Raw genomic sequence first — 25,248 nt, 5'->3', positions numbered from 1 at the left:
CAAATCTAAATGGCTTTGAAGTTTTATGGATTTGAGGATTTTTCTTCCGAAAAATTGCTTTAGTTTTGAGCTTGATAAATTCAGCCATTAATTCATCATTTTAACGAGTTGAAGTTTTTTTCTCGATCATCATTTTTTTTGAAGTATAAGATGTTGATTTTTGAAAGTTCTACTTAAATTTCAAACAAACAGTAGCTAATTTCAATTTTTGCTTCCTTCTGGTAGACAAAAAAAATCGGCATCTGTTATACAATTCTTTCACTTTTGCTCAGTCTGTAATTCACCGCAGTTCAGAAGGTATAAAAGCAGTCATCTGTAAAGTAAACCTCCTCATACTTACGTAATTTCAAGTGGATTACGTCAATATCTGCTACCGATTGAATGAGTTTTAAAGGCTTATGATTGTTCATTCAAGTACGGGTACCTGGAAAACTGATTCTTATTTCAGAGATTAATGGTATTACCTAGACAAATTAATCGGCTGGTTTTTTTCTGGCGATAAATATTAATTAAAATGGGTGGAGCTTTGCACAGTTCGTTATCTTCAACCTTCGATTTGGACGAATCGGGTATGTTTTTTTTTTTCATTAAAATAGAGAAAAAAATAATTTATTTAAATTTGCAGTTGCAACCATATAAATAATAAATAGAGTTTAGAAGTAGAGTTCGGGAATATAAATAATAATCTTGCTTTTTGTTTCGTAAATTAAGTGTTATTGGGGCCCACACTTCTTCAAATAGGCTAAAAACTAAATTATGTCAGGAATAGAAATGATGTAATTGATATTGGACGAAGGCTACAACTCACGGTTGGTTTTGGGCTGAAAACTGACTTTGCCACCAGAAGCATAATGCTTCTGTTACTTTCCTTATTTTTTGGGCGCAACAAAGTAATTTTTTCCCGATTTTAGACGCAATTGAAGACAACGACACGAGTGCCTACGTGGACTCGCTAACCTTCAGTCCGAACCACGGTAGAAATCTGCAGCTGTCTAAAAACTGCTTAGTAGCCCGTCGGCTACCAGGCAACTTCTGCAACGCAATTGTATTCACTGAACAACCTGTGAACGCATTTGGAGTCACGATAAAGCTGAACAAAGTCGCCACCCAATGGAGTGGCTATCTTAGAGTCGGATTCACGTCCAGAGACCCTTCAAGGCTCAATCCAAAATCACTCCCCAAATCTCTGGTTCCGGATCTCTGTTCCAAGAAAGGATACTGGGCTAAATCATTGGACTATGAGAATCTTTCGAGCGGTGATGTAATTCATGTGTGGGTTGATTCGACTGGGCTTGCGAAGTATACGGTCAATTCGCACGTGCCTGGGAGGGAAGCGTGTCGAGTGTTCCTGGAGAAACTTCCGATTGGAGACTATCTGTGGGCGGTTTTTGATGTGTATGGAAATTGCACCGAGGTTGAAATTTTGCCAAACCCAGGTAAACGTTTGTTTTTTTACTTAAAGGAATAAAAAAATTGAAAGTTGATTGCAAGAAAAACTCTAATCAAGATAAAATGTTCTCAACACGAAAAAATTATGAATAGTGATGCTTAAAAAGTTCCTTATTTGGGTTAACGCTCGTTAAATAACTAAACCGGTCATAGAAGCTAAATTCTATGTAGCGAATGATTTTTTGAACAACTTGTCAAATTTTTTTCCTTATAAATAAAGGATCGGATCTAAAGCCCGAAGTTTATTTTGAATCATGTTTGTAGGGCCAAGAAACGTCTGCGACCAATCACCTTTTCACCCTCTAGCTACAAGCCATCATCATCACTCTTTAGACAACAGTGACCAACACCAAATTGAACACACATCAAACGCGGCCGCTTTATTTGCTAACAACCTCCTCATTCGATTAGGGTCTAGTCTCATTTTACCGAATGACCTTTTTGATATCTATTTCCACCCCACTTGTGGGTCAAAGGTCACTTTATCGCAATGCTCGACCGTTGCTTTACGTGACCCAGATTCATACCATAACGGTTTAGTGTTTATAAATTCACCTTTGTTGTGCAACACGACGTATTTGTTCACAATCGCGGAGAAGTCGGAACGATGTCTGGGCAATTTGAGACTCGGAGTTACAGATTTGAACCCCAAAACCCTGGCTGAAAAACCAAATCCATGGCCTGCAGATTCGATTGATTTTGCATGTGCGCGAGAAACTGAATTTTGGGACGTTCGTCAAGTCGTTCAAACGTGTAATATTGGCGACGTTGTTGCTGTTTTTGTGACTAAATTATCAAAAAGAACGAATCAAAGAGTAGTCATGTATAATATAATTCGACCAAAAAGAGTGTCGGCTGTTTGCACCGAGGATGCAAATCAACGGAACTCTGGTTGGACAAAACTCTGTGACGTCACTCCTTCTACGGGACAACTGTGGCTGTTGATCGACTTGTTCGGAAAGACGAATTCAGTGGCATTGATAGGTTAGTTTTCTTAAATAGTTTGTTTTGCAATCTCGTTTCTCCAAGCTGGGAAATATCATAAAAATTAATTTATTTAGTTCACAAAGAATTTCTCTGCGGTGTCGAGTGTAACAAATAATGACGGTTTATTGGAAATTCAATATTGTAAAAGTTTGACTGCAGTGCAGACGTTTTGCATAAATTGGGGTTAGCCGACCAAAAAAAATTAAATTTTTGAAAAACCTTTCTTAGGTACACCCATTATCAAGTTGGTTGCTTGTGAGCTTAGTCAAAATTCTTAAGCCAAAAGTTAAAACAATATTTTGACCAGATATGCAATGAAAAAAAGATCGTAATTTTTCTCGTATAAATATCGAAAATCTGAAATTGAACATCTGCGAAATGTGGGTCTTATAGGAATGACTTCTCAGTTGCGACCAGAAACGGATGCTGCCCTCTGTTCGCCTACAGGAACTGGACAAACTTTGACCTCTGCTGGTGAACTTAATTCTGAACCTAATTCGTCAACAATAGAAGCAGTTAAAGAGACAGACGATTCAGACAGCCTAAACACAGAATGTGCAGTTTGCATGCATTTCAACAGTGATACAGTTATCTACGATTGCGGACATTGCTGTTTGTGTTACAGCTGTGCTCATGATTTGTTAAGACTTAAGCACCAGTGTCCAATTTGCAGAAGACCGATTAAAGATGTAATCAAAGTGTTCTACGGCTGAAAATTGTCGAACTTGATAGAACTTTGAATTTCTTTTCGTAATCAATTTTAAATGTCTATCATCATTATGCTGCCAAAAGTATATAAGTTTGACATTAAATGTTGAATGTATAATAGCAGTTCGCTCTGTAAATCAATGTATCATTATTCACGCAATATCAGTGCAATTTAAACTATTTAAAGTTATTTTTAAACCCTGCGTCATAAGGAGTTAACGGCCCCATGTGAATAATCCCCCCTACATCCCCTATATATACCAATTGAACAATCTGCCCCACATTAAATTGAGTGGCCAGTTGCAGCTGTAAGGCCTGCTCGTACTATGCTCAAATTTGATGCGCTGAAAAGTATTTGCTTTTAACCAAGTGAACGATTTCTCCCCTAAAATGATTTAGAGGGCAGATTGATCACTTGTTCGTTTTTACTGAGAATGTTGTACTGATTTTTTGTTATTGAGAAAAGTCTGCGCTCAATGACAGGAATTTGCTGTAGATGTTTTTACCTCTCAGAAATACTTTTGATGGAAAAAAAATTGCGTGAATTCCATTTTTCATTGTTTTTTAAACACTTATTTGAAAAAATTTCCTTTTGATTTAGGCACACTTTTTTCTTAGCTTGAGTTGCCTATTCACATAATTAAACCAATGCCATAGAAATTAACTGTGTTTGGAGCGTCCTAGCCAACCATCTTTAAGTTTGAGCTATATCGCTCTATATTCAGTAGTAAGCGAGCTTCAAAGCGTGTTTTTCCATAGTTAATTGCAAAATTTAGTGCAAAAAATAAGCAACTATTTCGCAGTGACTACGCTGCATATAATTTATGTACATCGGAATTTTATTGGATCAAGTTAAAATCCTCCCCCCTCCCAGATAGACCAAGTTAAGACCTGTCACCCCAGCGTTTACTTCGCATTAGCTTTGCTAAGCGCTGCATGTAAAATGCTCGACTGATTAGCTGAGACAATTTTTTTGAGGAAGGATGTTAACTTGGTCCATATTATTAAATTGCTCTTTCGCTACCTCATAAGAAAAATACCCAAAATCAGTTGAAAAGATTTATTCATGCAGCGCATCGTATGCAAGGAAGTCCAAGAAGATAATTATGAGTCTGCTCGGGCAACACAAGCAAGCAAGTCCGTTAAATTTAAATCTCGTAGTGAAAATTTCTCATTAAAATGATATTACTTTTGCGACTAATGATAAAACTCGTCTAAAATTGATATTACTTTTATTTACCTTTTAGGAGTCGATAAACGCAGTGAAAACTTTTTTTCAGATCTTGTTGATTTTTTTAAAGCCGTGTAATTAATTTGTTCACGCACAACCGATATCGCAAATATTACTACCGCCTTTTAGTGGCCTTTTATTGCATACTATAAATTAATTTTATATAATAGCATTTGCTTTGATCTTGATTTATTAAAAATTTAAAACCTTGAAGCTTTTTATGATTCATTAAATGAACCCAAGAAAAAAATTTTCGTTTATCATCAAAATCATACGCTCTTTTTTTGAAATTTTGATCTTTAAATTGCTCGCGAAACTTTTGAAATGCTCAATTTAAACGCAATCATGCTTTATACTTTCAAAGCTAGGTAATTGTGATTGATTTTCTTTAGTAATTGTGATTGCTTTTTTTATTAGTACTTTTGATTGCTTTTGGTTTTTTACATTCCAACTAATTCATGAAAATTGTGTTTTTTGGGCAATTTTAAGCTTTTTTGCCGCTTTCTTGCTTCTTTTTGACTTCTATCAGCGTAGGTACAAAACTTCAATGTCTGAGGGTTGATCTTGAAATCCAGTAGAGGGCGTTAGTTTTACAAAATTCATTAATTAAAATTAATTTTTTCTTTGCAACATCACTTCTAAGTAATAGTTTTTCACAAAATTGAAAATTTTGTCAGTCAGAGCTTTTTCTGTATTTTTATTTTAAAATTTTGTTCGACAATGAACCGAATTATCTACTAAAGATTATTCTGGTGAATCTGAAATATTAGCTGAGATTATTTTTTTGACTTGAAAGCTTGATTTTGCTTCGTTTGGTTGTACGTGTTTTGGACGGTCTGAGTACTCTGTTATGTTTAGCATTGATTGCTCATTGAAAAACGATTTTGCGTCCCCAGACAACGTCGCAGAGATCCCTTCGAGCAATCAATACTCGCATTGTTTTGAAAATACCAATAGCGGTAACTCTTTTTGTGATTCTACTTGGAAAAGCATTTCTTGTAAAATTGCACAAAGTTTGAAATACACTCATCGACAAGGCGCAACCAACGCCTATTAAGAGCGCTTTGAATATCTAGTTTTTTTCAAAAGGGGGCTTAGAAACTACCACTTGGATGGTCAAAAAGTTATGACTCCAAATAATACATTTTTGGTGAAGGAATGTTTTCTCTTCAAACGCTCTATCGATGAATTTTTTTTTGTTAGTTTTTTTCTGGAAAAACCCCAAAAATTGTTCACGCGCAACCGAAGTCGCAAATAGTACTGCTACATTTTAAACGCTTTTTATGGCATACTAAATTTTGGCTATATAATAGCATTTGCGATGATTTTAAATAATTCAGAATTACACATGTTAAAGTTTTTTAAATCATCAAACGAATCAAAGAAAACTATTTGTTTTGTACATCATTAAAATCACAAGGGCTCCTCTTTGAAGTTTTCTGTCTCAAAATTGTCAGCGAAAATTTTGAAATGCATAGTATATACATACGTATTTTTGCTTTGTACTTGTAATTTATCACCTACTTATTAATTGTGATTACCTTTGTGTATAGGGTTAGCCTAATTGTTGTGATAAACTTATTAAATAGTTTCAGAGAGGGCAGATGGATTCGATTAGTGATGCTACTGATGCAAATGATATTTCAATTGAGAAAAACACAGATGTGCCGGGACTGAGGTATCATGATCAGACTCCAGTATCAAAACCAACACCAAAACGGCCAAATATTGTACTGAGCCCATGTGACGAAGAAAATTCAGAGGACGATGTGACTGGGAAGCTAAAGCATACCATTGAAGAGTTAATGAAGTTGTTGATACCCAGCCTTGTAGAGCAAATCAAAGAGCAACTAATGACTGCAATCAACGTCGCTGTTGAGTCCGCAATAAACAACATGAAGAAGGAAATCATCTCATCCTCCAAAATGGAAAGGATCTCAGACGAATGTCAGCTATCTTAGGACTTTATCTGAAGCAGAAAAACTTGAATCATATAATCGACGAGATATCCTAAGAATTCTAGGAATCCCCGAGTGTTGGGAAGGGGAGAATAATCGTGAGAACTTTGATACAACAATAGCGAAGGTAGTGGAGATTTCTCATGATATTGGTGCAAATGTGCGAGCGTCAGATATCTCAATAGCTCATCGATTGCCATCTCGATCAAATAGAGACAAACCAATTATCATTCGTTTCGCCAGAAGAATCGCCAAAATCAACTTGCTGCGAAACAAAAAAAAGATGGCAGATAAAGAAGGTTTGAAAAATATAAGCGTCTTTGAAGACTTATCAAAGGCTCGTGTCAATTTCATAAAAATGATGAAGAGTGATTGCCGAATTAAATCTGCGTGGACCCGAGAAGGTGTAATCCATTATATATGGAAGGCAGACGAGCGACTATATCGTATCGATGGACTTTATGAATGCGGGAGTTATTTGAAATACAGATTTCAAGATGTAATGAATTGCTTCCAAAGTGTTTTCCACGAGGCAGGAGATAAAGGATGATCGTAAACAATCTAGTGATGTTTAAGTTGTTAATTCAAAACCAAATATTTCACAGAATAACAGTACTTTAATTAATAAAACTGAAAATTCCAAAGTTTCGGTGCTACATTTAAATATAAGATCTTTAAAACCGCACTTCGACAAATTGGAAGCACTTATTCTAAGCCTTGAGTCTCCACCTGATATAATTTGTATAACGGAAACTTGGTTAACAAAAAATGATCCAAGTGAAAGTTGGTTAATCAATGGTTATAATCAGTATTTTACAAAAAATCGCGAAACACCAGGTGGTGGTGTAATGATCCAAGCAAGAAACACATGCTGCTTGCTGAATCAACTTTATTCATTTTCAGAAGAAAGCTTAACGGTCGATATCCTAAAAAATGGCTATAAATTCTCATTATGTGTGATTTATAACCCACCAAAATCAAACAAAATGCAATTCATTGATAGGCTTGATGAGTTTTTGGAAAATTCAAAAAGTGCAAATCATCCGTTCATTCTTTGTGGTGATCTTAACATTGATATAATACCTGATAATTTACTGAGCCAAAATTATTTAAATTGTATTCATTCAAACGGTTTTTCGATAAACGGTCGTGAACCAACTCGCGTTACAGCCACCTATTCAACTTGTTTGGATCATTTCATTTTCGACAATTTAACTGAACCTCATTCAATGGTACTAAATAGTGAACATTTATCAGATCATTATCCAATACACTTGGAATGGGTCATAAAGTGTCAAATTGGTAATAGAGAAATTCCGTTTCGCGATACATCATTCCTAAAAAGTCGGAGCCAAGTTGAAGAATTTTTAAAAATTGCGGAAAGTAAATTGGCCTCACATAAATTAGTAGTTTGTGAAATGAATGATGCAGATGCAGCTTTCAATTTGTTCGCAAAATCTTTCGAAGAGGTGTTGAATATGTTTGCACCATTGAAAACCGAGAAAAATTTGGTCACAAAGCAACCCGCCTGGTACACAAATAAACCTAAAAACCTTAGAACAAAGCGAAATAATGCACACAAAAAATGGAAGTTGAATCAGAATAATTATCAACTGCTTCAAACGTTCAGAAGTTTAAGAGATCGTTTTGAGAAAGAAATAAAATTATCTAAAAAGATTTATTATTGGAATAAATTCAAAAACTGTATAGGAGACTCAAGGCAGATATATAAAATTTTAAACGATATCAGTGGTAAAGTAACAAAAACAGCAAGATTCCTCCATTACAATCATTTCATTGACGAAAACGATAATGCAACAGACAGAGATGTTGCTGATAAATTTAACTATTTTTTCACCACAGTTGGAAAAGGACTTCAAAATGATGTTCCTAATGTTGATAGGTTTAACGTTGAATATGTTCCATATTCCATGTTTCTGAAAAAAACATGCGAAACAGAAGTTTTTAAAGTCCTAAATTACCTAGATAATAAAAGCTCGTCCGGTGATGATAACATCAGTAACCTTATTGTGAAAACTTCAGCGAAAGTCGTGGCACCATGTCTAAGCTTCTTAATCAACTTATCATTCACAAAAGGCGTGTTTCCTAAAGAACTTTGTAAAGCGAAAATACTTCCGCTTCAAAAAGATGGATCAAAACTTGATGAGAACAATTATAGAACAATTTGACTTTTAATTGTTTGGAGTAAAATCTATGAGCGCATTAAGTATAACCGTATTTATTCCTATTTAGAGAATTTTTCTCTCTTTTATGCAAAACAATTTGGTTTTCGTAATAAGCATAGCACAATTGATGCACTTGCTGAACTTACAGAAAGAATAAGAATGTATCCTTCTTCGAGTGAAAGTTTTAGTTTTTTCCTTGAATTGAAGAAAGCTTTTGTCACTTTTGACCATAATATCTTGCTATACAAATTGGATATGTATGGGTTTAGGGGTAACTGTTTAAAATGGTTGAGCTCATGTCTCAGTAATCGCATACAGCGAGTTGTGGTAAATGGTGTTTCATCTAGCTGTAGTAAAATAGAATGTGGTGTACCACAAGGCTCAATTTTACTTCCCTTGCTTTTTCTATTATATATAAATGACCTCCCTAAAGCATGCGAAACATCGGAAGTTTTGCTATTCGCAGACGATACGAATCTAACATCAATAGGTTGTCAAATAATTGACGTTCCAAAAGACATGACATCTTTAAATAACTGGCTACATGCAAATAAATTGGTGATTAACCTATCCAAAACAGTTCAAATGAATGTAAAGTTAAGTGCTTCCAATCATTTATTTCAGTTAAACTCTTGCTCGTTAAATACGAAACCTGTTTGTAAATGTTTAGGCATTTACATAGACTCCAAATTTTCTTTTAAAAGTTATATCAATTTTGTCAAAAAGAAACTTAGTAAACAATGCGGTATAGTTTCAAAGCTATGGCACTACGTGCCGAGGTCTCAAATGATCGAATACTACAGTAGCAATGTCGTTCCCATTCTCCAGTATGGCATTTTAATTTTTGGATGTTGCAGCTATTCGCAGCCGGAACAGCTTAATGTTTTACAAAAGAAAATCCTCAAATTCATTTTTTTCGTAGTAATGATATTTTTGAAAAATATAGTTTGTTAACCGTTTATGAGTATCATCTCTATGAGCTATTAAAGTTTTTTCTTATATCAGTTATTGGTGTTCATAATGATAGCTTTCTGAATGATTTATTTGTTTTTCAAAATGCAAAATAGCTACTAGAAAATCTGATAGCAGCCTTCTGTTCGAACCATTTTGTAAACGCAAAATTGAGCGCTTCTCGATTCGATATCACGCTTGTAAACTTTTTAATAAGCTGCGAGTTCTGAACTTGATACCTGCACACGTCAAAAATTGTTCTTTTTCAGAAATTTCGGCAATTTACCATTCTTTGAAAATATACCTGGTACAAAACCATGAATTAGTGAAACATATATTTGGCTTATATAAAAAAAAATAAAAACCCATACCCGTTGGTTGCATGCTACAGGACTACCAGCTATATATCAGCTTTTTTGTGTAAAAAAGTGACCTCCCAAATCCTTCTAGTTTTCGAGATATCGAGGTTTTTTGATTTTTTTGGATTTTTCTCACTAATTTTTTTTGAAAAACTTGAAAAAAAATTATACATATAATATTACAGCGCCCTGGAAGTATTTTTAAGTTTAGTACTGTTAAGTTCAGTAGTTAGTTATTGTCAACATAATTTTATAAATAGATTTAATTTTTTTTTTCACGAGCTGTAGCTTTTGTATTTAAATAAAAATTTATTTGCTCGTATTGTTTAATTTGATTTGTTTCATTAGAGATGTTTCATTTGAATAGAAGGGTAGACTTTTAGTAGACCAACAGGTCCCGTTGTCTATCCGTTCCTGCTTTAAATGTGGCAAATTTAATTATGCCGATATATTGTTTATAAAAGGAAAAATATATTCTTTCTTTCTTTCTTTCTTTCTTTCTTTTGTATTACATTCAAACTTATTTCATGAAATTTTTACATTTTTGGGCAAAAAATACCAGCGGTTCAACTGAAGTGCAGTAGCATCAGTAATTCGGAAGAGTGCCAATTCACCGGTCGGAGAGAGTAGAAAGACAACTTTTTGATTGATACAAATTGAAAACAAGATGGAATGCCAAAAAATCAACAGTTTATTTGCCTATTCATAAACATAGAAACTAAAGACCCACACTAAAAACAACATGATTATAAGGCTTCATATCAAACGAAGTCAAGAGAAACATCTGCAACAACAATTTTCAAAGGCGAAATACTCGAACGAACCGTGCACAGCGTTGAGTTTCGTCCAAACAAGTTGAACAAGCAGTAATTAAGATCGTTAGGGAATGAGATTATTTTAATTTGGATCTCCCAAATTTTGTTAAATGCGAACACGAAGAGGATTTGCAATTTATGTCTCGTGCAAAATTTACAATCCCTAACGGTATCTTTTTGGAACGACAGTTTTTTTTTCATGAAAGTGACTGGTAGATAAATTATCGTTGTGTCATACTAACGTAACTGAAAACTATCTTTGATTTAGCATTGATGGTTGTTGAGAAAAGAGCACGTATTCCGATACAAAAATGATCAACACAAAATAGAAAAAAGTATTAAAAGATAGATAAAAAACTTTTAAAAAAGACCGATAAAAAAAGCTAGAAACAAAAGATAGAAAAATTTACAAAAAAGAGACAACCATTTGGCAGTAGTCTTAATTTCAAATGGATCGTGGAATCTAAATTAATACTTAAAAAATTACGAGAAGGGTATGTTAATTCAAACTATAGACAGACGCACTCAAATTGCTTAAAGCAAGTATACAGACAGACAGACCTAACTTGAACGCCAAAATACTCCTGATCTTTAAAGATTTTGCGGGTACGACCTCGTGAATAAGTTTACGCAGGAGTCGAATAAGTTGAACCAAATAAGAAGCATTAATGTTGAGAGAATCAAAGCAAAAGTATCTACCCCTCTACCTCCACTACCCTCCTTTTCTTCCTCCATCACTCCATCCATCCATCCCTACCTCCCTCGCTGTCTCTCTCTCTCTCTCTCTCTCTCTCACTCTCTTTTCAATTAAAAAATTTTTTAAAAAGATAAGAAAAAAAAACGATAGATAAAAAAGATAGATAAAAAAGATAGATAAAAAGATAGATAGAATAAAAGATAGATAGATAAAAAAGACAAATAGATTTAAAAATTAGATAGATAAAAAAAGATAGAGTTTTAAAAAAGTAGATAAAAAAGATAAATAAATGAGAAAAGATATATAGATCGAAAAAATAGATATATAAACAACATAGCTAACAAAAAATAGATAGATAAAAGAATTGATAGAAAAAAAAAAGATAAATAAAAAAAGATTGATAAAAAGATGGTTTAAAAGATAAAACAAAACATGTAGATAAAAAGATCAATGAAAATCATAGAAAAAATATAAATAAAAAAGAAGAAATAAATATGGAAAAAAATGGATAAAAAGATAGATAAGAAAGACTAAGATTGAGAGTATCAAGCAAAATTGTTTGCCGTCTTCCACCACCTTCCTTCCCTTCCTTATCCCTGTCTCCAGCTCTCTGTCTATCTAACTCTCACTCTCTCTCCTTCAAAAAAGATAGACAAAAAGATAGAAAAAAAAGATAGATAAAAAATAGGTAGAACATAAAGATTGATAGCTGAAAAAATAGATAGATAAAAAAAGATAGATAAGAAAAACAGATTAAGTTGAGGGTTGCTTCTTTCTAACTTGATGAAGTAAACTAAACGTTGAAACTATAAATTATTTACCACTAACTTCAACAAGGATTGATAAGGATTCTGAAATGCCACTCTCAAGCTGTTCTAATAAGTTAACATTATCGCCTAGCTGTATCATAGTTCCCCCACCTCTTGTTTTTCTGGTATTAGTTATGATGGTATGGAAACCTGTGATTTTAAACAAATTAACATCATCAATTTCCCTAAGCCACGTTTCTGTAAGACATAGTAAGTTTATCGGAGACTCGAGACTACTTAAAAGTGCTTCCACATCTTCGTGGTGTTTTTTTAGTGATCCTACATTAGAAAGTAATAAGTTAACAGTAGCATCAATAATTTTATGGCTAATTGGTTCCTGCACTTTTATCCATTTTACGATACCATTTGTCCGGCTGAGCTCCGGAAAACACCATTGAAACAGTTTCTAACAACATCCAATTTATATTCCAGGAACTGACCACCTTCATACAGCCCATTAGTTTTGTACAACTCATCGTCTGCTTTCCAAATGAAAAAATAGTTCCTTCGCGGGTCCAAGTGGATTGAATTCTCTCATCCGACCTCATGATTTTGAGGAAATTGACTCTCGCAGCACTTAGATCTTCGAATAATTTGATATCTCTCAAATCTTCATGGTTTATCAAATTCTTTTTCTTTTTTAGGAGATAGATTTTCTTTATTCTTCTGGCGAATCTAACAATTACTGGCTTGTTGCCGGCGTTTCGAGATGGTAGCCTGTGCGCAATAGATATATCGTTCTCTGATATTTGGGCCTCTAGTGCATAGCTTATGTCGACAATTTTTTTTATTTTTGTTTCCATCATCTCCCTTTGCCCGGCATTTGTTTCTTTGAGCCCGAGAATTTTCACATTATCCCTGCGTTTGTAGTTCTCTAACAACTCAGACTCCGACAGTGTTTTCAGATTGACCTTCTTTTCTTTGTGAGATATTTCGCCCTTTACCCATATCATTAGTTCATCTTTCACTTTTGATATTGCTTCTGTTATCGCCAAATTTATAACTTCCTTGATTTGCACTTTGATGTCATCAAGCAACTTCGGGATCAACGCATTAACTGAATTTGATATCGCACCTTCGACCTTCTTTGCTAGATTCAGTTTTTCTTCAATAGATGATTCCTCTCCACACGGGCTCAATTCAATGCAAGTTCGTTTGGCAGATGGGTTAGAGCAGACAGGGGTCTGAACATGAAATTTGAGAGGTGGCATCTCAACGTTCGCGCAGTCTTTATCAATGGTATTCATTTTCTTTCTCTGAAACTATTTAATAAGTTTATCATAACAATTAGGCTAATGTTGTCCTGAGCTCAAATTTGAAGATTTTTTTACCTGTGATCATTTTTCGTTTTGGGGGTTTAAAGATTGCCTCTTTGGCCAGTTTGGGACAATTCGCGCTCGATATATTTCGCGCTATTAACGCGTAAGCGAGGTTTAATCCGTCTTAGAAATCCTTCCAAATTGGGTCAATGAAGCTTATATGCCATAATTGAATTGTGAATAGGAGCAAAATCTATCACTTTTTACTTAATATGACGTGTGGGGGATGTTTTCACAAAAAATCGCAATTTTTTTCAATCGATTTTTTAATTTTCTTTAATAACTTTTCAATTTTTCATGTTATTACTGCTCCATAGACCTTAAAAGACAGTCGGAACATTCAGGGCTTCGCCCTGGTACGAGCAGTCCTGTTTTTTGCGTATTTGTTTGTTTCAAGTGCTGCCTCTGTTGGCCCTGATAGCTCCATTGCATGTGATCCCTATCACAGGGAATTTTCATCAGAACTCTCTTTTCTGCAGTACCAATCAAAGACGAAGCTACCAAATGGTCAAATCATACGAACATGCAATCACTTCGAATGGCCTCGATCTCGCCTTCTTCGCATCGGCCACTGAAATAAGTGAAACGTCAGAAACCTGTGTCGCCCGTTTTCTAACAAGTAATGTTAACAGTTCTTCTTTTTGGTTTATAGATGCAGAGTGTTAGTTTGATCATTATCCAGTTATCTTAAGTTTTCAGATTGTCAAAATGCATATAATTTTGCAAAGAGATGTTTTTCAAACTAATTAGTTTTGCTTTATTATTGCCAATTTGGATTCCGACTGAAATACGCAACAATCGATTCGCTAGCAAAATTGGCTGAGCTTATCAGTTTGAAAAACCTGATTTTTTCATCAAATTAAATATGATTCTTGATACTCATGACCACAATATACTTGTCAAGGCGTTAGATTTATATGATGTTACGATTTTTATTTCAAAAAATGGTTTCAAAGCTGTTTGTTGGTTATGTTTCAAGATGTTTCAGTTTACTATACGATCTCGAACATGTAACCTGTTAATGGTGTTGTTCCACAAACTTCAGTTTTCCAACATTTTTTCGTGTTAATGTGATTGACATGCCGCTAGTCTCTCAAATCTCTGATGTTTTTTTGCAGACGATACAGATACTGTCTGGAAATGGCGTCCTGCCAGATTTTCAAAAAATTGTGTTCAACAAATATATGGCTCTTTTTGTAGTTAACTCTAAATAGTGATAAAACTACAGTGCTTACTCCTTATCGAAAAACAGTGCTTATTTACAATAATCCTTATTTTTACACCTCAGTTTTCCAGCTAATGTTTAGGTGAATTATTCGATAATTTTTTTGTCGTTTTGAGATAATATGAGAACATTAATAAATAAGGGCACCACTGTGTTGTTATATATCAAAACTGGTCATTTTGTCCCTTATTAAGAGTAAAGAACGTAATGAAGACTTATATAGGTCTTACTGATTTTTTTTCAGGAAGTATAAAAATTTGTTGACGTGGTTTTGATTTGTCGCGGTTTGACTTGTGATTTCTTTTCAAGTTCAGTGCATTCCCATTGTTAAAAGGAGGGCAATTTCCACTATCGAACAGCATAATTGTAAAGGTCACGATAAACGTGATCGACTTCTGATTTCGAAATTGGAATTTAGTTATCAGATTTCCCAGCGAAGTAAAAGTTTTCTCTAAATTTTCTCATTTTTCTCTAATTGAGTCATTTTCAACTAATAAGTGTCCATCATAAATTGTTTTACAAATTCTAAGAGCTTTAAGGCCATCTAATTTTTTTATTCGAAATTCAAAAGTTGAAGGCTCTTGAAAAAACAACTCAGTTTTTTTTAGTATTCTTGTGTTCGTTACTCTTTTCCACCTGTTAGTTGGCTATGTTGATGTAAGTCTTAGTTACTATTCCTACAATATACAACTAAGTTTTTAGTACGGACTGTTGATGTATGGATGCACGTACATCTGTTTTGCCTTCGACCTTATTTACTTGGTGCAAAAGAAATTTTAAATGCTATTTTTTGGAATCAATAACAATAGCATTAGCAAGTTATAGAAAAAAATCTTTCGGCTTCCGTGACTCTTTAAGTATGACCTTTTCAAACCCAGTTTCCGATTAATCATTAGCCTACTTTAAACTGACTTTCTAAATAGAGCTTAAGCTCTTCAATCCACTTATAGGACCATTGCTGATCACTTGTTTTTCTGTGAAACCTTTGAAATCTTTTTTAAAATTAATGTTTGATCGCATTTTGTTAGGGAGCGCTATAAGCGGTCAATTATGATAAGCGGAAGCAAGTTGTTTCCATCAAATTTTGGACTTTGCCAAAAAATGATGAATTGAGTGAGAAGATCGAACTTGTGAATCAAATATTTGGTGCTTTTTTAAATCTGTGTTTCATTACCTTAGCATAGGTGCTACCACATTGGTGTTCATAGTTTTCGTCCAAAATGTTTAATAGTTTCCGAGCTATTTCAAGTGTTCTGCTATTTTTAAAACATTCCGAAAAACTGTATTTGTAAGCTTTTTTTTCTTTCTCTTGCTTCCCCTTGTCTAAATCTAAAATATGAACGTATTGTGATATAATTATCAGTCGATTGTTATGTTATTAATCGACTTCTTCGAGAAATCGAGAATTTGAACTACTTCGATGATGTTAATTTTTAATAAGATTCAAGGTCAGAATTTTTCAAAATTGAGGACGTTGTCCTAAAAATTTGTTAAAAGCTACAATGCTGATTTAAATTAACCGGACAAAACGCGGTTAGCTTGAAATTTAAAACGCGTTTTTCTCAAATTGGGTTGAGTTTAGGTGAAAACTTATGAAGACATAACTTGCTTAAAATTTTAGCAGAGTTAATGTGGTGTAATTTATTTTGCGAAATTAGGGCCCAAAATTTTACCCCAAAAATGGGTCATTTTGGCTTTTCTTAGTTAATTAAAAATTACGCCAAAAATACCCAGTCGATCACTAACATAAGTACATCAGAGTGAGCTTCTTAAGTAGCCCAACAAACTTTAAGAAGGGTATATTCTCCAAAACATTGTATAAGTTAACTTATTTTGTTTGATAGACAAAAAAGGTCGTTTTTACTATATAAAATACCAACTATTTATTTAAAAACAGTTTTTAAACGGTTTGTAATTTTTTTTTGGAGAATATACCCTTCTTAAAGTTTGTTGGGCTACGTAAGGGGGTCATTTTGATATAGTTATGGCTGCGATCGACTGGTTAATTTTGGCGTAATTTTTGATTAACTAATAAGAAAAGCCAAAATGACTAATTTTTGAGGTAAAATTTTGGGCCCTAATTTCGCAAAAAAAAATTACACCATATTAATTCTGCTAAAATTTTAAGCAATCTTTGTCGTCATATGTTTTCACCTAAACTCAACCCAATTTGAGAAAAACGCGTTTTAATTTTCAAGTTAAACGCGTTTTGTCCGGTTAATTCAAATCAGCATTGTAGCTTTTAACAAATTTTTGAAATAATTCTGACCTTGAGACAGTAAAATGGCGTTAAAATTGCAATCGAACTTTCAAAACTGCATTTGAACTGACAAAAGGGTAATGCTTAACGATTGCGCTTTTCGGAGAGTTTCGTTTTTGCTTTATTTCAAGGGCACAATTGAAGAAACCTTTTCATTCAACAACGATTTGCCATGTAATGTAATTTTTTAGAAAAAAAAACATCCAATTGCCGACTAAAGGCAAACGCGAAACTATACGAAGAAGTGTTTCGACTTAGTTTAATTTTGTAGGTCTAAAATATTTCGGAAATTTAAGTCCGATAATTTTTTTTAAAAAAGCTATATTTCAAACGAGTAGCGGTTCGTACGTTGATACGATTTGTTACGTTGATTTCTTTGATCAGAAACTTCCATCTCATTTTGGCGGAATTTAACGGCAATTGAGTATCAAACATTATAGAACCTTTTTGATTTCTTTTATGGATGAAATTATCTCGTGGATAATTTATGGCAGATTTTAAACGAAGGCTAATCTTCTTGTGGGCTTTGTGCTTCGCCTTTTCAAAAAAAACTTTAAATCACTTTTTGGGTATTTTTTTTACTTAGACCCTTGTAACGTATGATATTTCTTCTGGTGTGATGTTTTAGTTTGGGGTAAAATGGTATGGGGTACTTTGTCAGTTGACCGATTTTTAACTTCATTGAAAGTGAAAATGAAGAAATGGCTTTTTGTGGGGTTCGTTAGCTTGTCAAATCTCCTACTGGTTCTATCAATTGTTTTTCCTGACCAGGTTTTAATCAGGAGCAGCAGTTTGTTAAACATGACAATTCTGTCATTTTAACCCTAGAGCAATCTCAACATTTTAGTTCATTTTTGTTTTTAATTCACTTCTTGTCATTAAGATAGGAAAAGAGGAACATTTTTTTTTGTAAACGTCATATTTTATAGTTGGTTAGTAGCTTAACCGTTCAGTCAGCCGAAAAAAATCAATCTGCTATCCTTATTTAGAATCATTCAACGTGTTTTTCAATCATTAAAACTCTCCGATTGCTTGAATTTCATCATTTATGTTTTGACCTTGTCTAATGCACTCTTTAGAGACAAATCCACTTTACAAGTTTTGAAAAATTTATTTTGCTTCGATCCAATTTTCATGCGAGTTCCTTTTTTATTCGAAAAAAGGGCAGATAAATTTTGGTTTAAAGTGTGACGTAGAAATTGTTCAAGATAATGAGCGGGCCAGGAAATGAAAAGGCAAATTGGATTAAAGGAAGCAGGAAATAATCGGCATTTTGGGCAAAATTTCTTTACATTCGCCCAATGTAAGTGCAATCTAATCTTGACTCTTCTTCCTTCATTTCCCTTTCAAGTCATACCATACAGAGAAGTCTTTTTATTGAACAGCACGGCAGAAAAGTTGAGTGCTTGCGCAAATCTAAATGGCTTTGAAGTTTTATGGATTTGAGGATTTTTCTTCCGAAAAATTGCTTTAGTTTTGAGCTTGATAAATTCAGCCATTAATTCATCATTTTAACGAGTTGAAGTTTTTTTCTCGATCATCATTTTTTTTGAAGTATAAGATGTTGATTTTTGAAAGTTCTACTTAAATTTCAAACAAACAGTAGCTAATTTCAATTTTTGCTTCCTTCTGGTAGACAAAAAAAATCGGCATCTGTTATACAATTCTTTCACTTTTGCTCAGTCTGTAATTCACCGCAGTTCAGAAGGTATAAAAGCAGTCATCTGTAAAGTAAACCTCCTCATACTTACGTAATTTCAAGTGGATTACGTCAATATCTGCTACCGATTGAATGAGTTTTAAAGGCTTATGATTGTTCATTCAAGTACGGGTACCTGGAAAACTGATTCTTATTTCAGAGATTAATGGTATTACCTAGACAAATTAATCGGCTGGTTTTTTTCTGGCGATAAATATTAATTAAAATGGGTGGAGCTTTGCACAGTTCGTTATCTTCAACCTTCGATTTGGACGAATCGGGTATGTTTTTTTTTTCATTAAAATAGAGAAAAAAATAATTTATTTAAATTTGCAGTTGCAACCATATAAATAATAAATAGAGTTTAGAAGTAGAGTTCGGGAATATAAATAATAATCTTGCTTTTTGTTTCGTAAATTAAGTGTTATTGGGGCCCACACTTCTTCAAATAGGCTAAAAACTAAATTATGTCAGGAATAGAAATGATGTAATTGATATTGGACGAAGGCTACAACTCACGGTTGGTTTTGGGCTGAAAACTGACTTTGCCACCAGAAGCATAATGCTTCTGTTACTTTCCTTATTTTTTGGGCGCAACAAAGTAATTTTTTCCCGATTTTAGACGCAATTGAAGACAACGACACGAGTGCCTACGTGGACTCGCTAACCTTCAGTCCGAACCACGGTAGAAATCTGCAGCTGTCTAAAAACTGCTTAGTAGCCCGTCGGCTACCAGGCAACTTCTGCAACGCAATTGTATTCACTGAACAACCTGTGAACGCATTTGGAGTCACGATAAAGCTGAACAAAGTCGCCACCCAATGGAGTGGCTATCTTAGAGTCGGATTCACGTCCAGAGACCCTTCAAGGCTCAATCCAAAATCACTCCCCAAATCTCTGGTTCCGGATCTCTGTTCCAAGAAAGGATACTGGGCTAAATCATTGGACTATGAGAATCTTTCGAGCGGTGATGTAATTCATGTGTGGGTTGATTCGACTGGGCTTGCGAAGTATACGGTCAATTCGCACGTGCCTGGGAGGGAAGCGTGTCGAGTGTTCCTGGAGAAACTTCCGATTGGAGACTATCTGTGGGCGGTTTTTGATGTGTATGGAAATTGCACCGAGGTTGAAATTTTGCCAAACCCAGGTAAACGTTTGTTTTTTTACTTAAAGGAATAAAAAAATTGAAAGTTGATTGCAAGAAAAACTCTAATCAAGATAAAATGTTCTCAACACGAAAAAATTATGAATAGTGATGCTTAAAAAGTTCCTTATTTGGGTTAACGCTCGTTAAATAACTAAACCGGTCATAGAAGCTAAATTCTATGTAGCGAATGATTTTTTGAACAACTTGTCAAATTTTTTTCCTTATAAATAAAGGATCGGATCTAAAGCCCTAAGTTTATTTTGAATCATGTTTGTAGGGCCAAGAAACGTCTGCGACCAATCACCTTTTCACCCTCTAGCTACAAGCCATCATCATCACTCTTTAGACAACAGTGACCAACACCAAATTGAACACATATCAAACGCGGCCGCTTTATTTGCTAACAACCTCCTCATTCGATTAGGGTCTAGTCTCATTTTACCGAATGACCTTTTTGATATCTATTTCCACCCCACTTGTGGGTCAAAGGTCACTTTATCGCAATGCTCGACCGTTGCTTTACGTGACCCAGATTCATACCATAACGGTTTAGTGTTTATAAATTCACCTTTGTTGTGCAACACGACGTATTTGTTCACAATCGCGGAGAAGTCGGAACGATGTCTGGGCAATTTGAGACTCGGAGTTACAGATTTGAACCCCAAAACCCTGGCTGAAAAACCAAATCCATGGCCTGCAGATTCGATTGATTTTGCATGTGCGCGAGAAACTGAATTTTGGGACGTTCGTCAAGTCGTTCAAACGTGTAATATTGGCGACGTTGTTGCTGTTTTTGTGACTAAATTATCAAAAAGAACGAATCAAAGAGTAGTCATGTATAATATAATTCGACCAAAAAGAGTGTCGGCTGTTTGCACCGAGGATGCAAATCAACGGAACTCTGGTTGGACAAAACTCTGTGACGTCACTCCTTCTACGGGACAACTGTGGCTGTTGATCGACTTGTTCGGAAAGACGAATTCAGTGGCATTGATAGGTTAGTTTTCTTAAATAGTTTGTTTTGCAATCTCGTTTCTCCAAGCTGGGAAATATCATAAAAATTAATTTATTTAGTTCACAAAGAATTTCTCTGCGGTGTCGAGTGTAACAAATAATGACGGTTTATTGGAAATTCAATATTGTAAAAGTTTGACTGCAGTGCAGACGTTTTGCATAAATTGGGGTTAGCCGACCAAAAAAAATTAAATTTTTGAAAAACCTTTCTTAGGTACACCCATTATCAAGTTGGTTGCTTGTGAGCTTAGTCAAAATTCTTAAGCCAAAAGTTAAAACAATATTTTGACCAGATATGCAATGAAAAAAAGATCGTAATTTTTCTCGTATAAATATCGAAAATCTGAAATTGAACATCTGCGAAATGTGGGTCTTATAGGAATGACTTCTCAGTTGCGACCAGAAACGGATGCTGCCCTCTGTTCGCCTACAGGAACTGGACAAACTTTGACCTCTGCTGGTGAACTTAATTCTGAACCTAATTCGTCAACAATAGAAGCAGTTAAAGAGACAGACGATTCAGACAGCCTAAACACAGAATGTGCAGTTTGCATGCATTTCAACAGTGATACAGTTATCTACGATTGCGGACATTGCTGTTTGTGTTACAGCTGTGCTCATGATTTGTTAAGACTTAAGCACCAGTGTCCAATTTGCAGAAGACCGATTAAAGATGTAATCAAAGTGTTCTACGGCTGAAAATTGTCGAACTTGATAGAACTTTGAATTTCTTTTCGTAATCAATTTTAAATGTCTATCATCATTATGCTGCCAAAAGTATATAAGTTTGACATTAAATGTTGAATGTATAATAGCAGTTCGCTCTGTAAATCAATGTATCATTATTCACGCAATATCAGTGCAATTTAAACTATTTAAAGTTATTTTTAAACCCTGCGTCATAAGGAGTTAACGGCCCCATGTGAATAATCCCCCCTACATCCCCTATATATACCAATTGAACAATCTGCCCCACATTAAATTGAGTGGCCAGTTGCAGCTGTAAGGCCTGCTCGTACTATGCTCAAATTTGATGCGCTGAAAAGTATTTGCTTTTAACCAAGTGAACGATTTCTCCCCTAAAATGATTTAGAGGGCAGATTGATCACTTGTTCGTTTTTACTGAGAATGTTGTACTGATTTTTTGTTATTGAGAAAAGTCTGCGCTCAATGACAGGAATTTGCTGTAGATGTTTTTACCTCTCAGAAATACTTTTGATGCAAAAAAAATTACGTGAATTCCATTTTTCATTGTTTTTTAAACACTTATTTGAAAAAATTTCCTTTTGATTTAGGCACACTTTTTTCTTAGCTTGAGTTGCCTATTCACATAATTAAACCAATGCCATAGAAATTAACTGTGTTTGGAGCGTCCTAGCCAACCATCTTTAAGTTTGAGCTATATCGCTCTATATTCAGTAGTAAGCGAGCTTCAAAGCGTGTTTTTCCATAGTTAATTGCAAAATTTAGTGCAAAAAATAAGCAACTATTTCGCAGTGACTACGCTGCATATAATTTATGTACATCGGAATTTTATTGGATCAAGTTAAAATCCTCCCCCCTCCCAGATAGACCAAGTTAAGACCTGTCACCCCAGCGTTTACTTCGCATTAGCTTTGCTAAGCGCTGCATGTAAAATGCTCGACTGATTAGCTGAGACAATTTTTTTGAGGAAGGATGTTAACTTGGTCCATATTATTAAATTGCTCTTTCGCTACCTCATAAGAAAAATACCCAAAATCAGTTGAAAAGATTTATTCATGCAGCGCATCGTATGCAAGGAAGTCCAAGAAGATAATTATGAGTCTGCTCGGGCAACACAAGCAAGCAAGTCCGTTAAATTTAAATCTCGTAGTGAAAATTTCTCATTAAAATGATATTACTTTTGCGACTAATGATAAAACTCGTCTAAAATTGATATTACTTTTATTTACCTTTTAGGAGTCGATAAACGCAGTGAAAACTTTTTTTCAGATCTTGTTGATTTTTTTAAAGCCGTGTAATTAATTTGTTCACGCACAACCGATATCGCAAATATTACTACCGCCTTTTAGTGGCCTTTTATTGCATACTATAAATTAATTTTATATAATAGCATTTGCTTTGATCTTGATTTATTAAAAATTTAAAACCTTGAAGCTTTTTATGATTCATTAAATGAACCCAAGAAAAAAATTTTCGTTTATCATCAAAATCATACGCTCTTTTTTTGAAATTTTGATCTTTAAATTGCTCGCGAAACTTTTGAAATGCTCAATTTAAACGCAATCATGCTTTATACTTTCAAAGCTAGGTAATTGTGATTGATTTTCTTTAGTAATTGTGATTGCTTTTTTTATTAGTACTTTTGATTGCTTTTGGTTTTTTACATTCCAACTAATTCATGAAAATTGTGTTTTTTGGGCAATTTTAAGCTTTTTTGCCGCTTTCTTGCTTCTTTTTGACTTCTATCAGCGTAGGTACAAAACTTCAATGTCTGAGGGTTGATCTTGAAATCCAGTAGAGGGCGTTAGTTTTACAAAATTCATTAATTAAAATTAATTTTTTCTTTGCAACATCACTTCTAAGTAATAGTTTTTCACAAAATTGAAAATTTTGTCAGTCAGAGCTTTTTCTGTATTTTTATTTTAAAATTTTGTTCGACAATGAACCGAATTATCTACTAAAGATTATTCTGGTGAATCTGAAATATTAGCTGAGATTATTTTTTTGACTTGAAAGCTTGATTTTGCTTCGTTTGGTTGTACGTGTTTTGGACGGTCTGAGTACTCTGTTATGTTTAGCATTGATTGCTCATTGAAAAACGATTTTGCGTCCCCAGACAACGTCGCAGAGATCCCTTCGAGCAATCAATACTCGCATTGTTTTGAAAATACCAATAGCGGTAACTCTTTTTGTGATTCTACTTGGAAAAGCATTTCTTGTAAAATTGCACAAAGTTTGAAATACACTCATCGACAAGGCGCAACCAACGCCTATTAAGAGCGCTTTGAATATCTAGTTTTTTTCAAAAGGGGGCTTAGAAACTACCACTTGGATGGTCAAAAAGTTATGACTCCAAATAATACATTTTTGGTGAAGGAATGTTTTCTCTTCAAACGCTCTATCGATGAATTTTTTTTTGTTACTTTTTTTCTGGAAAAACCCCAAAAATTGTTCACGCGCAACCGAAGTCGCAAATAGTACTGCTACATTTTAAACGCTTTTTATGGCATACTAAATTTTGGCTATATAATATCATTTGCGATGATTTTAAATAATTCAGAATTTAACATGTTAAAGTTTTTTAAATCATCAAACGAATCAAAGAAAACTATTTGTTTTGTACATCATTAAAATCACAAGGGCTCCTCTTTGAAGTTTTCTGTCTCAAAATTGTCAGCGAAAATTTTGAAATGCATAGTATATACATACGTATTTTTGCTTTGTACTTGTAATTTATCACCTACTTATTAATTGTGATTACCTTTGTGTATAGGGTTAGCCTAATTGTTGTGATAAACTTATTAAATAGTTTCAGAGAGGGCAGATGGATTCGATTAGTGATGCTACTGATGCAAATGATATTTCAATTGAGAAAAACACAGATGTGCCGGGACTGAGGTATCATGATCAGACTCCAGTATCAAAACCAACACCAAAACGGCCAAATATTGTACTGAGCCCATGTGACGAAGAAAATTCAGAGGACGATGTGACTGGGAAGCTAAAGCATACCATTGAAGAGTTAATGAAGTTGTTGATACCCAGCCTTGTAGAGCAAATCAAAGAGCAACTAATGACTGCAATCAACGTCGCTGTTGAGTCCGCAATAAACAACATGAAGAAGGAAATCATCTCATCCTCCAAAATGGAAAGGATCTCAGACGAATGTCAGCTATCTTAGGACTTTATCTGAAGCAGAAAAACTTGAATCATATAATCGACGAGATATCCTAAGAATTCTAGGAATCCCCGAGTGTTGGGAAGGGGAGAATAATCGTGAGAACTTTGATACAACAATAGCGAAGGTAGTGGAGATTTCTCATGATATTGGTGCAAATGTGCGAGCGTCAGATATCTCAATAGCTCATCGATTGCCATCTCGATCAAATAGAGACAAACCAATTATCATTCGTTTCGCCAGAAGAATCGCCAAAATCAACTTGCTGCGAAACGAAAAAAAGATGGCAGATAAAGAAGGTTTGAAAAATATAAGCGTCTTTGAAGACTTATCAAAGGCTCGTGTCAATTTCATAAAAATGATGAAGAGTGATTGCCGAATTAAATCTGCGTGGACCCGAGAAGGTGTAATCCATTATATATGGAAGGCAGACGAGCGACTATATCGTATCGATGGACTTTATGAATGCGGGAGTTATTTGAAATACAGATTTCAAGATGTAATGAATTGCTTCCAAAGTGTTTTCCACGAGGCAGGAGATAAAGGATGAT

The 25,248-nt window shown here is 34.4% G+C and overlaps 1 protein-coding gene across 1 annotated transcript; it reads left to right on the top strand.

Moving 5' to 3' along the window:
* LOC134853454 (uncharacterized) lies at nt 1–21,942 on the top strand. Its single transcript, XM_063869453.1, has 7 exons — nt 1–569; nt 912–1,436; nt 1,714–2,433; nt 2,830–3,144; nt 19,276–19,800; nt 20,078–20,797; nt 21,194–21,942. Exons 1-7 carry the CDS (start codon nt 515–517, stop codon nt 21,511–21,513), a joined length of 3,180 nt encoding a protein of 1,059 aa, XP_063725523.1. The 5' UTR covers nt 1–514; the 3' UTR covers nt 21,514–21,942.
* Nucleotides 21,943–25,248: the final 3,306 nt, after the last annotated feature.

Source organism: Symsagittifera roscoffensis, chromosome 8 (genome assembly GCF_963678635.1).
Source record: "Symsagittifera roscoffensis chromosome 8, txSymRosc1.1, whole genome shotgun sequence".
NCBI lineage: Eukaryota > Metazoa > Xenacoelomorpha > Acoela > Convolutidae > Symsagittifera > Symsagittifera roscoffensis.
The sequence above is the reverse complement of the archived record's forward strand: the minus strand, read 5'-3'. Positions and strand labels throughout refer to the sequence as shown.